This window comes from Podarcis bocagei (assembly GCF_964188305.1).
Source record: "Podarcis bocagei genome assembly, chromosome: 6".
Taxonomy (NCBI): Eukaryota; Metazoa; Chordata; class Lepidosauria; order Squamata; family Lacertidae; genus Podarcis; species Podarcis bocagei.
The window spans coordinates 27142341-27156710 of record NC_138130.1 but is presented as its reverse complement, the minus strand read 5'-3'; the positions used below and the strand labels follow the sequence as shown (position 1 = coordinate 27156710).

At 42.2% G+C, this 14370-nt stretch overlaps 1 protein-coding gene and 1 long non-coding RNA gene across 11 annotated transcripts in view; one reads left to right on the top strand and one right to left on the bottom strand.

Annotated features, from left to right (window-relative positions):
* The window catches only part of LOC308589312 (uncharacterized protein), a 28377-nt gene extending 25982 nt beyond the window's left edge, over nucleotides 1–2395 (bottom strand). For 3 of the 10 annotated variants that reach the window (XM_081198352.1, XM_081198355.1, XM_081198354.1), the window contains exon 1: nucleotides 1452–1699. In XM_081198352.1, the coding sequence (XP_081054478.1) occupies nucleotides 1452–1557 (106 nt within the window). In that variant the 5' untranslated portion in view covers nucleotides 1558–1699. The other 7 variants (XM_081198353.1, XM_081198361.1, XM_081198356.1 and 4 more) reach the window with 6 other exon arrangements.
* The window catches only part of LOC308589443, a 344225-nt gene continuing 332029 nt past the window's right edge, over nucleotides 2175–14370 (top strand). The window contains exons 1-2 of the long non-coding RNA XR_014009249.1: nucleotides 2175–2309; nucleotides 4534–4767. This is a non-coding gene — a long non-coding RNA (uncharacterized lncRNA). The remainder of the gene's footprint in view (nucleotides 2310–4533; nucleotides 4768–14370) is intronic.

The window sequence follows — 14370 nt, the reverse complement described above, 5'->3', positions numbered from 1 at the left end:
TATTATTATTATTATTATTATTATTATTATTATTATTATTATTATTATATGCAAGGCCTTGGACCATGATGATTCATATAAATTATAATACAGATCTAATTTTTGAGTTGTGGCATTGGGCAAAGACTGCACCAGGTAACAAGAAACATTTTAAACAAATAAATTATAGTGTTTGCATCAAACTGGCTTGCACAGATACTTATTTGAAAAGGCTGTTCTATATTCCTGAGCACCATGGAACTGTTGACTACAACAGACTCCCTTAAATTCAGATCAACATTTCTATCATGGATTCACTGTACAGGAGGAACTGCTGAGCACCGGTGGGATGCTAATTTGCAAGAGGAAGCAGGAAAACCTGGAAAATGGTACTCCTTCCCCTTTCCCCCTGCCTGCTTTTGGAACTGTTTTTCAAAAGAGAAATCCTGAAGAAGGTTGCTCTCCAAGCAGAGTTGAAAGGGGGAAGTTTTGTTGGTTTATTCTTTTGCTTCTCTCAGTGTCTCAGAGATCTATTAAAAGCGGTGAAGGGATCAGAACACCACCTCCTGCCCTTTTGGGGAACAGAAGCACTTTGGAGCATTGCTTGCTTATGTGTTCTCTCTCTCTCTGTGTGTGTGCTTGGATCTAAAGGACAACATACATGTTTACACCATGTGAATGCATAAAGAGGGCATTGCTTCATACAATCAGCTACAAAAAATGAGTCCTCTTTATACCAAAAATGAAATACCTGCACTGAAAGAAATGTGATGCTGACATACAAAGCACTTTGTGTTCATCCTTTCCTGTAATTTGGAAGGAAAATGTAGCCAATCCACTTTAAATTCTTGCAATTGCAATGGTTCAGCAGCCAGCAATTATTTAACTTGTGGAGTATTTATTCTTTTGAGCCTTAGACTGCAATCCTTTGCTACTGAGAAGTCTCACTGAATTGTGCACAGATTCTGAAATCTTATACTGGAATCTTAAGCATTTTTACCCAGAAGTAAGTCCCACTCAGTTCAATAGAGTTTACTCTCTGGTATGTGCCTAATCATCATCATCACCATCATTACTATTATTACTACATACAGGCCTAATACTTCTTAGAATTCCTCAAATGATCTATTAATCTCTGAGATGATCCACTTAAGGTTGAATGAAAGCCAGATACACACACACAGAGGGAGCTGCACTATTTGGAGAGTCTCTCTCTTATCCAGCCTCTTTCAAACTCCTTTTTCTGCCCCTTATGAACAAATGTGTTGAGGTGTGTGGAGGCAAGTGGGGTCTCTCTCTCTCTCTCTCTCTCTCTCTCTCTCTCTCTCTCTCTCTCTCTCTCTCTCTCTCTGTGTGTGTGTGTGTGTGAGAGACAAATTGGGTCTTTGCCCCAGGTGACAGAAAGCCTCGTTTCGGCCTTGCAGGGGTGGCCTCTGCCCAGGCCCACCCTCACGGAGCGCGGCGCCGGATACCTGGGCCAGGTTCTCCCTGGGGCCTAATCTGAGTGTTCCAGCTGGGCAAGAAAGCGAGGAGGACGAGGAGGCAGGCGGGGACGGCACCCCTAGCGGCCAGCGCCATATTCGCCACCGGCCACCTCCGGCAGGAGACCCCGCTGTCCTGGGAACGACTTAGCTCCAGCCACCTGGCTACGCTTCTCCTGCTCCGGCCGGCGGGGCGCTCGGTTTCCAGGACACGCGGCGCGCGCCGAACGCTCCCGGCTCTGTGACCTCACCCTGCCGTCGGAGATCCGCACAGCCCCTCGGGTCGGGGGCTTCCAGAGCTGCTCGGCTGAAGAGGAAGCGGGGCGCTACAGGGAGGGCCCCCCCCACCACCACCAAGGACGCCTCCTGCCGCCCGAGCGCTCTCGTCGGTGGCGCATGGAAAGGCGCGAACTGGCGGGCAGGGGAAAAGTGGGATTTCGCTTCCCTCCTTGCGCTGGCCGCAGGCTGAGGAGAATGTGTGGGTCCCAAGAAGGAGGGATACTTTACGCGGGGACTTTCTGAGGCAGTAACCGCCGCCACCGCCAAGCGGCCAGCAACAACCTCGTTTCGCCAGTATCAAAACGCCCTGTAAAAACGACCCTCCAAATTCCGCAGTAGGGAAATATAGGCCTCTCAAAAAGGCCAAAAAACAGCGAGCGAGCTTTAGAGTTCTCCAGAACTTTTGGGCGAGGAAGGAAAGGAAAAAATCCGGCCCCATTCGATATTTTCGATATTAACAAGCGCGCGCGCCACACCGTCGCTTGAGGTGCTTGCTGTTCACCTCAGAGCGAGCCCTTATCCCTCCCACCCACAAGAAGCGCCCTGTAATCTTAACAGGAATATGGAAAGGTTTGTTTTCTTTCTGCCTTCCGAAGAGAGGCTTCTTTAAGGCTATGTGTGTTAGGAAATTAAGGAACAGCAGCGGGGGGGGGGGGCGCAGGGCCTTGGCTTAGCCCAGCATGAGTGGGAGTGGACACTTGACCTCAGAGAGAGCCTCCCGTTTTGGATGGAAAGGGGTTGAACTGGTGGGCAGAGGCCGCCCGGAAAGATGGGGGTACAGTGGTTTCTGCAGTTAAAGAGATGTGGTGGTTCCAGCTCGCCAGAAGCCGCACATTCTGCCTGGAAGCTTTTCCCCCATCCCAGAACTGAACTTTCTCCTGCTTGGCATGAAACTCCTGAAAGGATGGAATTGCTTGTGTTTTCTGAGAGACTTCTTCCAGGAAGGCTCAAGCAGCAGCTTCCAGGGAGGCCTTGCTATTAAATAAGAGAAAGGCAGCCCCTGAGTACAATTCCTAGGCCTGGTCCACAGACCCAGCAGAATGAGGTGGTAGGTAGCTTTATACCACTTCATTCTGCAGGTGGGGGAGAACATTTTCTGATGTTCTTCTGCCCTGTAACGTTATCAAGCCAGAGAGTGTAGACCACCCAAGGAAATACTGAAAAACAACACACAAGCACCCTTTAAAGTGCTGCAGTTTATTCTAGCGCTTCAGAAGCTCAGCACCTCATTCCCACGTCACACCCCATTCTGCTGCCCTTGTGGGGTTGGTGGTTAGAATGTCAGGATAGTGGGACCAGCTTCATTTTCTCACTCGGCCGTACAGTTAACTGGGTGACCTTTGGAGCCATCATGGTTTCTCATTCTGATTTGCTTCTCAACCTCGGATAAAATGGGGAGGGGGGAAATGAAGAGGTTTGAGAACCATGCACATCACCCTGAGCTTCTTGTAGTCTGGGTAAGATATAAATGCGTATGTAGACTAGACCCTAGTGCCAAACAAAGTGCCTTCTATTGCCTTCCACCGGACAGCAGTGATAAATGACGTAGAGAGATAAATAGAGAGAGGACTGTCCTTTTAATTTCTGGTTTGAATTGATCTTTCCTCTCTCCCCTGGGAGAACAACCCACAGGAATCAGTGGAGAAATCTGAGATTTTAACCTATCCATGGCTGGGCACCAGATGTTCCCCAACCCCAAACAATAGATAGCAGCAAAGACAAGAGTCTCTGCTCTTCTTTCTACCTAGGGTGGGATAGCAGGAGGAACTAGCGACTGAGCATTTGAGATCATAATCCATCTGTGTACAAGTCGTTGGAGGACTTGTCGGGGAGAGCTGGATTTGGGCTAGGTGGAAGCTCTGTGTGAGGGCATTTCCAAGTACCATTATTCCAGTGGGAGAAATAAGCTTAAATATCTTTCGCTGGAATCAATAGAACTTAAGTAGGGTTATTGTATTGGTGTTCACAAGCAGTACAACAAGGTAAAGTGTTGATGGATGGAAGTGTAGTGCTTTCAGGATTTCAGAGTAACAGACCGTAATGGATATGTGATATAACTGCACACAGTCGTTTGAAAGAAGGAACCTATGTGGGGCTGCAGTATTGTTTGTGCAATATAGATAAATCTTTTTAAAATTAGGGCCGGACATCTGGCGATTCTAAATTAGATGCAGCAAAGAAATATATATATATGATGGAAAGTAATAATAATAAATGCACCTTAATGTTTGAGTGATTATAACAAGCTTTCAGTTTCTCTATTAAACTAAAAACATATTTATCTTCTTAAATTAGTGCCAGGTAGATTTGAAAGAATGCATGCGTTGACTATCTCTAATGCGCTTGTATTCAGAAATATAAGTGTTTAAAATTCCCCAGTCGGGTCATTTTGAAGTGGCTGCCCATTTCTCAGCCAGGAAGAATGTGAGAAATGACACCTCAATGTCCATGGCCTTGACCAATAAGTGTGGGAGGCCCATTTTGCTCAACATGTCCCTGGTGAGCACCAACCTACTAGCTTACCCTCTGAGCTGGAGTATATGACAGCAGGCTCCAGCGAACTCCTCTCATGCTCCTCCACCTATGGAATCCTGTACTGACGCCAAGCCTCTTCAGTTTACTGCATTGCAGTTTACAGATACTCCTGTGCAGGAGACCTCTGTACGGTCACTGTTCTGCAAACTTCTCTCCTAGTTCCTGTAGTGTCAGAAGTTCACAGTGACTTTACTAGGGATGAAGAAGAGTGCACCTCTATGCGAAATTTATTCTGGCGTTTATGCATTGCATTTCTCAGATCAAGTGGCTGCCTGATGCACTTAAGACTCATGGCTGCAAATGGGATCGCTCCTGGCCACTTCCAAGAATCCTAAACTAACTCTATCCATGTCTTTATACGTACAAGAATGATATGCCAGCAAACAGCCCTGCCCCTAGTGATCTGAGTTCCTCAGACAGCAGTGCAGAATAAGCTACTGTATACATCATGGAGACTACAACTTAAAGCGGTTTTGGAAGGATCAGATAGATGGTAAGGAGTTGCTATTTTTATTAAACTGCAATGACCATTTTGTGCACTTCCGATTGATGCGCGATTGCCGACATGCTGGTTCTGGCCCTGGAAGTGGGCGGAATGGGGAAGGGTGGAAGCAGAACAGGAATAGAAACAGGAAAGGGCTGATGCATGACCACTTATGCACTCAGTGGCCCGGAACGCAACCCCAGCGCAAACAGGGAATTGCCTGTATAAATAATTAATTTTTTTAAAAAAATATGAAATTAATATAAATTATTTAAAACCTGAATTCCATAGGAACAGGAACAATGAGCTAGTCGTGTAGAGAGCTTTTATGATACCCCAAAACAAACACATGTTCATCAGGTCTGACACACCAACACTGGGGGTTAGAAAGCACACAGAAGGTTCATTCTATACACCTGATGTTGGGATGACACAGTCATGTACAACCCAGCCCTAGAACTATGCTTAAGACCGTTTGGGCCATTCAGTGAAAATGGGGTTTAGCAGCCACACCATACGGTGACTTGTAACCCCTTGTATACAGTTACAGGCACTGTGATGATTGTGAAAAGTGATCATGACCCACTCCTAAAATCATGTCAAAGGGCATCATTCCATAACAGCACTTTCGGAGGGCATCTTAAAAGGAGGCAGGACTTGCAGTGAAAAAGGGGGAGGGGCACATGCCATGTTTTTGAATGACAGATGGTACATGCCTTATATTCTCACTTTTCAGTGTGTTAGCTAATGAAGTAAAGAGCTGTGATTGGCAAGTAGTAGAGAGCAACTTCATACAATCGCGAAAGGAAGACCCCAAAATAGCTTCAGAATGACTCAGAAAGTTACTTCTCCAGCCACTGGAGAAGGAATTTCCACATTCATTTTGAAGCCAGTTTGGGATTTATCTTGGCATATGTGTCGTTCTAGAATTCTAGATTTAGATAATAGAGAAAGATTGCCTGCTTCATTTTGAAGGGACTTTCTGCTTCATTTTTAAGCGATGCTTTCCCCCCATTTCCTGGCTATAGAGAAGTGATTGTTGCCCAGAAGAAAATAACAGAAAATCCCAGTATTTTAGTGTAGCTGTGACTGGGGAGTAGTATGTCCACTCAAAAAGGAAAAGGTAGCAGTGAAGAGAGACGCTCATTCTTTTTCTAAGGTTTAATTTCGTGCAATTTTTTTTGCAATTTTCAACGTTTCTTTTTACACTGTAAACAAATCGCCCTGCTAATACAAATGCACACCATTAGTATATCCAGATTGTGTATTTGCAGTATGGTGGTTGAGAATGTGTGAGTTACATCAGCCTTGAAAAGTAGCCTCATGTTGCTATGTTACTATTGGGGTGGAGTGCTTAGAGAGGACAGTGGACTGTATTCAATGTAAACACTAAGGTTAAAGTTCTGTCAGTGCAAGGATTTCACGTTGTGTGACAGAACATTCTCCCCTGCTTAATCTGTTCTCGGTGTTCATCTAGCCCCCACAAGCAGATGGGGACAGTGTGGAGTGCACATGGGGTGAGGAGGGAGGAAAATCCCCTTGTGCTAGCACTAATCCTTGCAAAATGTTAGTTGAATACCATGCAGTGTATAGTGATTTTGCAATGTGCTTCAGTGTTGTTATCCAGTCTCTTGATGGAATGTATGACTCTCCAAATTTCATTGGGCTCCAGTTGCCACCAGCCCTGTCTAGCATGGCTGGTGATCAGGGATGATGGGATTAGCAATCAACAACCTCTGGAGGGCAAGATATTCCCTGGTCTATGGGAATAAATAACCTTGTAGCTAAATATCAGCAACTGCAACTAGAATGTTGTTAACCAGATGCAGTTCTGCTTGCTTTTGGTTGGCCGGATGAAGATAGTGGCTTAGGTTGAGTTTATTTTAATTAATGCTGAATTTGTTAATTTCAATTTTGATGTGTTGGGTCTAGTTTGGAATGCTATTTTATGTGGTGTTATTACTTATCTGTTAGTCACCTTGAATTTCCTTGGGAAACAAGGTAGGGTGAAATTATTATTTTTTAAAGAAAATAAGTATAAGTTTCAGCTCTGTGATTCTGTGATTCTAAAAGGGAGTCATGGAGGTCAGAATGCAAAAGCTAACTTGTAGGACAGCTAAAAGAAAAACTACAATTTAAGTAGATATGAGCTACGGTTTGAACATATACTTGACAAGTTTTGGGATGGACTACACATTTAAAATAATCATTTGTTTTTTTAAAAAACAAGCGATGTTGAATAATATGTTTTCCCCAACAGAAATAAATTAAAGGAATCTTGGCAGGGGGTTGGACTCGATGGCCCTTGTGGTCTCTTCCAACTCTATGATTCTATGATTCTATGAATCTAATTGAAGAAGTATACAACAGTGGTTAATATGTTGCTACTTGAAAAAGAGATGTTGCAACTTATAATCTTCTTTTATGGGTTTATGTTGTTAAATGTTTAATCAGGCATGTGAATGTATTCAGGTGTTAAAACATTTTATTAGCTATGAAAATTGCACTATTATTTACTGAGCTGTTTGTGATACATTGTTGTCGGCTTTTAGCTCGCTATAGTCCCTGTTTAATTCTCCCTTTAACTTTCTTTCTTTCTTTCTTTCTTTCTTTCTTTCTTTCTTTCTGAAACCTAAACCACCTAAGTTGGGAGTTTGACCTACTTGTCACCGCTCTAGGGCCAGTGACTCCCACAAACACCCTTTAATGGGCCCTGCAAACGCTGCTGCATGGGGGTGCATGAGATGCTCCCCCCCAAACTCGAAGATAGACTAAAGGATACCTAATAAGACCTAAAACCGCCAAAGTTTTGACGAATTGCTACGGAGAAGGCAAAACCTGCCAATGCAGGGGAAATTCCTTCCTGGTTCTGAATACAGCAAACATCTTACGACCATAGCAGCGCCCGCTAACCTAGAACGCGAAAGGTTAAGCTGCAAAAGAAGAAAAAAGAGCTAGGTCAAGAGTTAAATATTTTTTCAATTATGAATTAATTTTATCTCTCTCTCTCTTTTAGAAAGAGGAAAAGGAAAAACAAATGTACTATACTGTTAATACCTGTTTTAAGGACAGGGCTGTAAGTACTAAGGCAAGGATGTCATCCATCACAATGTTATGGTCCTTGGATCAAACCCTTTTAGGGATGGGGAACCCACATCCTTCCAGCTTTTGTTGGGACTCCAGCTCTCACCAGGTCCAGCATCCCATAAGTTATCTTCTGTGTGGCAAAGCTGGGCTGCACAGATAGAGAGATATAACTTTATTCGCATCAGCCGATGGCCATAGCAATGATAAAACATTACAATATACACAGTAAAAATGAAATTTAGTATAAAAGCACAGTTTAGGGTCCTTAATCAACAGTCAGATAGTGACCCTTATTCTGATTGCCCCTGCTCAGAACCTAGCAGCCTTTGCTGTTATCTGCTCCGTTTGGTCTGACAGGAGAAAGGACACTGTGGCAGTGGTTGTGCGTCCTAGGATGGTCACTATGAGTGGGGTGATGATCTCGTTCCTCAGGTCTTTGTAGAGAGTACAAGAGAGGAGGACGTGAGCCACTGTTTCGGTGCTACTGTCTCCACAGGGGCAAAGGCGTTTCTCATGCGGGATCTGTCAGGGAACTGACATCAGAGCCAGAGGTGGAGGGAAGGCTCTCAAGTGATGCTGGAGAGGGACCCAGCAGGGAGAGAGGCAGCTCAGCTGGGGAAGGAAATCAGCGCAACACCAGGGATAAAGGGGGGCAGATGGGGGAATCGGCGAGAGGGCTCCAGGACTCTTCGCTGGACAACAGCGGGGAGAGCACGGGTCCTCCGCTACCCACACCCTCCCTGCGCAGAAGACTTCCGCGCAGGGAGAGTAGGAGGAGACTTGGCGTCAAACAACTTTTATGCTGGAAAAGGTTTAAGAAACGCCCACTGACGGATTCTGCTAGCGACTGAGGCAGCCACGAAGTGAAGGGCTGTCCAGACAGGAAAGGTTTAACAAGCCAACTTAGCCAGGAGTGGCGGTAACTTACGCACAAGCAACCCATATTCATTACAGGATCTTTTGGAATCGGCCCTCAAGTATTGCAGATGGCAAGACATTCAGTCTTGTGAGTGTGAAAGCACATCTGTATTTTGGGATAGCTAGTTTGTGCAGGTATGGAGCCAGAGAATCAAAATGGGAAGATGGAAACTGATCATACCACGGGCAGAATTTCCTTATAGTGGCCCGGTTGCTCTGATGCTTGATAGCTTTTAGACGTTGGCAAATTAGACTGTATGCTTTGGTAAGGCCCATAGTGAGTAGGTGTTGTAGGGATAGGCCCCAAGAGTTGAGATTTTGGTGGACAGTTTTAAGCCAGGCACTTTTGTGGTAGTCTTGAAGTACTAGGGATAATAAACCAGGGGGGTTTGAATTTAGGCAGAGCCAGAAGTAAAAAGTTCTTTGCCAAATCTGTACTTATACTGAGGGGAGAGTTGCCTCTAGGCGCAATGATGCGTTTGGGGCACAGGGCAGAACAGAAAAAAATCTGCCTTAAGAATTTTGATTGAACAGTTTCCCAAGTGCCAAGGTGCTGGTTTAGTTGGAGTGGTCTTGGAGATTTTGCATGCAGAACAGTGGAAAACATGGGTTAAAGGGGCAAACCTCATTGCTAACATGTTTAACAAAGCCCCTGTGGTTTTTAAACAGCAAAGCTGTTTCACAAGGAAGGAATTCAAAGCTGGCAGGCGGAAGGGAAATGTGCAGAGTGTTTAACGCACAGGTACAGATTTTTAAACTTGTGAGCAGAGGTTTTGGGATTGCCTAGAACAGGGAAATGGGAGGCAGAGAAGTGATTATTAATCCACCATCACTTCTCCAGTCCAAATTGCCTCCCTCTAAAGCGGCTTTTTAAAAATTTTGCACCTCCATTCACATATTAATCTCCGTATCAGAAGAAATAACAGTAAAGGTGTGCTTTCTCCTTTTGCTTTCCTATTCCCTTTAGCTTAGGGCCGTAAATTCCCACTGTTCTTTTGTAGACAGTAGAACAACTATTTTAGTCTATTTAAAAAAAATATTTGTTCTATTTTAAATTTTTTCACTCCAAATAGGAAAAAAGAGAGGTTTAATTTTTGTTTTCTGTCATTGTAAAACAGTTCTTAGCATCTTTATTTAACTTTGGTAAAGAACCCTTTATAATCAATATATTTATTTTTTCAGATTACAGTAATATTTATATGAAAAGAGCATGATAAATACTATAATTCAATTTTATTCGGAGTATAAGGCTCCATAATGTTCTATTGTATGCAATTTGATTCTTCAAGGAATAGCCTCTACAGTTTAACTTATAGTTTACTATATATGCAAGAAGGGTAGAGAGAAACAACTCTGGATGTATGGCACACATACACACACACCGGCAAATTACATGTCATGCTGTGATTTGTTGAAGTGGTGTACTTGTATAAATGTATCCTTAGATGGTACATGGAAAAGGCTTAGGGATTCATTGGCCAATACTAATTAATCCAGAATAAAGTGCCTATGATTTTGGATTGGATTATGGCCCTTTCTCTCAACCAGACTCCAGACTTTACCGAATCCTCAGTTTAATAAAATAAAATTGTAAGAAAAAAGGACTGCTTAAACTCAGGTATGAACTCTGCCTTACCCCTGTTAGACCTGTATTTATTCATTTCGAACTCGGCCAATAAATGACTATCTTTGCGTGTGAGGATCAGGTCAGATCAAAGGCATTGTGTACCATATCCTGCCTTGTCCTTTATACAGCTCTACTCAGGATAGATTCTTCTGTTCATTTCATAAATTTCCAGAAGGTCAACCAAATAATTTCAAAATTTGATGGTTGCTGGCTGATGTGAACTGGCAGCAAGAAATTTCCAGGCTACTTTTTTAAAATCCAAAACATTTAATTCAAATGATTTCGGGAAAGTCATTACTTGTTTGACTAACTTTTAAGTTTTGATCATTTGCAATTCTGAACTTCTATATGTTTCAAATTACTCTTGGATTGGAGATTTTCTTTTTTTGGCGATTTAGATTATAATGGACATTGGTTGCAAACGATAAAAATCCAACTGACTACTAGGCAGTAAGCAAATATTTTAAACGACCTAAGATAGATCACAAGTTATTTTTGAGACTACAGAATTCACTTTGACAAGAGAAATAATTTTGGTGCCTTTTTAATTCAATTGTAAACATTAACATTTCTCCCGATGACCACTCAATGTGATGTCAGATAGAAATAAGTGTATATGGCATATAATCAAGAATCGGGGGCAAGGGGTAAAACTGGAGAACAGGGAGCATGGATGGTGTGGTATGTGCAGCATGTACACACACAAAAAGGGGAGAGTGTTAGATCATGACAAAGAAGAGAAAATTGGTCCTACACCCTATAGTTAATGTGACAACACGTAGTTAATGTGTACTTAATGACTCAGAGTCTTTTGGCTCATTTTTCTCACCATTTGAAGATGTCACTTGTTTTATACATAGCCGTGTAGCCTAAGATTAACTTCATTCCGAAATGGATGCAGACTACAAATCATAGGTCTTTAGAGGAGAAAAGAGTGAGATGGGAGACATATAGATTAAATATATGTACATTGCACATGTACATTGCACACTATATAATTAGGCTCTCAAGAGACGGGATGTTTGATGGGAATGTTTGGGAGCTAAGTTCTTTAGGGCTGTATTTGCCTGGGTCTGAGCACTTGACATTCCTTCCTACTGAGCTGAAGCTATTCAGCTCCTACCTGGCTCAAACAGAGGCTTCGTGGGCCACTTGTTTGAATCCACCAGTGGTGATTATCTTGCTCAGGATTTGCTTGCAATTTGTTTAATAGTTGAAGCTCTGTTTTCAGTACCTGCAAGTGACCCAGTTTCACTAAATCCAACTTCTCAAGCCCCTTATGTAAAATCGTATGCAAAAAGTAAGAGTGGAATGGACAAAAAAAGAGAGGAAAACCTTTCTTCCTCTTGAGGTTGGATATTGTATGCTCCCTCCCCACTCCCTAAATGCCTAAAAGTGCCTCTGAACTGTTCATCACAATGCAAAGCTCAGTTGGGGGGGGGTGACACTAAAGGCAAAAGTCACAGCAGCTGCATCCTTTCTCACTGCTTCAGAACATTTTTTAAAAAATGCAAACGCAACACGCTGGCTAATAACTTAGTAAATATATAATCGGTATAATGTCATTCAAAATATGAGAATAAGTCACTTCAAAACAATATATATATATATCATACAACACATCTCACAAAATATACAAGTAACTGCAAGTTGTTATATGTATCAGAGTCAAACAAAGATACAAACAACCAGTGTGTTTGTTCTGAACATTTAGAGGCACAGGCATGATATGTGGCAATCCTAACCATCACATCCCACTTTATGCTAACAGTACTTTGATGAACATTAACAGCAGAATCATCTAGGAATTAATTCCCACCATGGTCAGTGGAGCTTACTCCATAGTAAGTATATTCCAGGTTGCAGCTTAAATAAATACGTAGCTCAATGCTTTGCCTGTTGAAGTAATGTGGTCTTTTTGTTCCTATATTTTATTTTAAAAGATTGCACTTGTCTCTAGCACAGCAGCACAATTCACCCCCCCCCTTTTATATATATATAAAAGGCAATCAGGTAGTAAACTTCCTATCTCTGTCTCTCTCTGTGTATAATTTGTCCAAACTTAGTTCAAGGCAGGGCTGAGATTTTAGCCCTAAACCAATCTCCCTTGGAATCCTTTCCCCTCTCAAAAATCACTTCTCTCTTTGACCCAATATTTGCTGCCTGCTGTTCCATATGTTGCCCTGCTTTGAATTGTTCCCCTTCCCCCTCCATCTTCCAGACTGCTCATATTTGCAAAGACAAAAGGAAGAACAAATTTAATAACAAACAAAATGCTACATACATTGCTGATTCAGACAGCGCATAGGGGTTGATTGAGACCAGAACTGCAGTCCTAAATGCATGTTTGGCAGAGTAAGCACCGTTGAGCACAGTGGAACTTACTTCTGAGCAAATATTCATAGGGTTCTGCTGGTAGTTAGAAATCAATTTAGAAAAGTAGTCACAGTTTAAGACCTGCTTATCGCAATGAGAACTGAGTACAACTAACCAAGTCATTTTGACCCACTGTGAAATTAACTTGTGGTACTTACTGCCAGAAGCTTGTGGAGGTGGAAAATAGATCTGACCCACATGTGAGTAACAAAAAGAATCAGATGGGTGCCTAGATTCAAAATGCAGGGCTTTGCATACTCTCCAGTAGGGTTAAAAACACTCTGAGTTAACCAGCAGCATGTTGTGGAATATAGGTTGTTAAACCTTTTTACATATCTTGTTTAGTCTACCTTAAAGCTCTTGCCCCATCTCTTTAACCCTTTAGCAATGGCCACATACTATTAAGTAAGTTTAAAAATTTTACTGACTAAATCCAGAAAAAAGCTTAACTTACTAAATCCAAAGGTCTGGTTCATGTGTAATTCCATGCAGCAGCAAGGGGAACACGAGTAGAATATTCTTGAGTGCAAAAATGCATATTATAGTTTCAAGCATGAGGTTTGAACTTTGGAGCAAGTTAAGACATGTCTGGTCGGATACTTGGCTGGGAGTGAGAGAAAGGAAAAGAAGCAGCTTCATTTCCTCCTTCAGAGAGAAGAAGGGGCGTGACCTAGCTGTGTCTAGAAGCAGACTTCTCTGGTCTTAACCCCTTCATGCACTAACAAGCACTTGTGCATTGTTATGTTTGACTTCCAATTTCCCACAGAGCTGTTGTGATATATATATCTATATATCTATATATATATATATATATGGATCACACCAATGAATGGAAGACAGATCTATCAACAGTTATTACTCATGGTAGCTGAGGACCAAAACTGAACAAGTCTGTCACATAGTTTGCCCTCACATAGATGGTTTTTAAGAATTAAGTAGCTCGTACAGTTCCAAGCCAATTGGACTGCAGCAGGGAAAAGGGGTCTTAACAGGAATTCTGTGAATGGGCCATCCACAATGTGAGGAATGTTCCTATTGTCTTTCATCCCGCAGCAGGTGTGGTTTGTGTGTGTTTCAAATTGGGACCACAGTGCACGCAGAGTTAATGTCGCTTTCCCTCCCCCACCACAAATGACAAATTTCAGGGGAATGCAATCATTTTAATAGCTTAATAAGTCATACCTGATACCTTAAAAGATTTCGAGCTAAGGTTTTTAGAGAACACATGTACACTTAAGACAAAAAACAAACAAAAAACAAAACCAACCTGCAAAGGATTTATACAAAACCAGCTAATAGTGTGTCAAGAAGAATGCAAATATGAAGATACAATTTATTTTACAAGCATAATTTCTTACACAGAGTGTTATGTACAGAAGCGAAGAACAAAAATAAAGTACATATAAAGTTAAGTAATTTATGTTTTAAAATGTCAGTACAGAACAAACACATAGATTGCCTTTCTATGACATTATAATCAATTTTCCAGCAGCGCTTTGTCGCCATATCTATTAAGAATGCCTTGAAAGGGAAAACTGGAAGAAACTACAGCATATTCTGTATTTACCTCTTATTAACCTTATTTCCTAGACCTCTCTTGACTC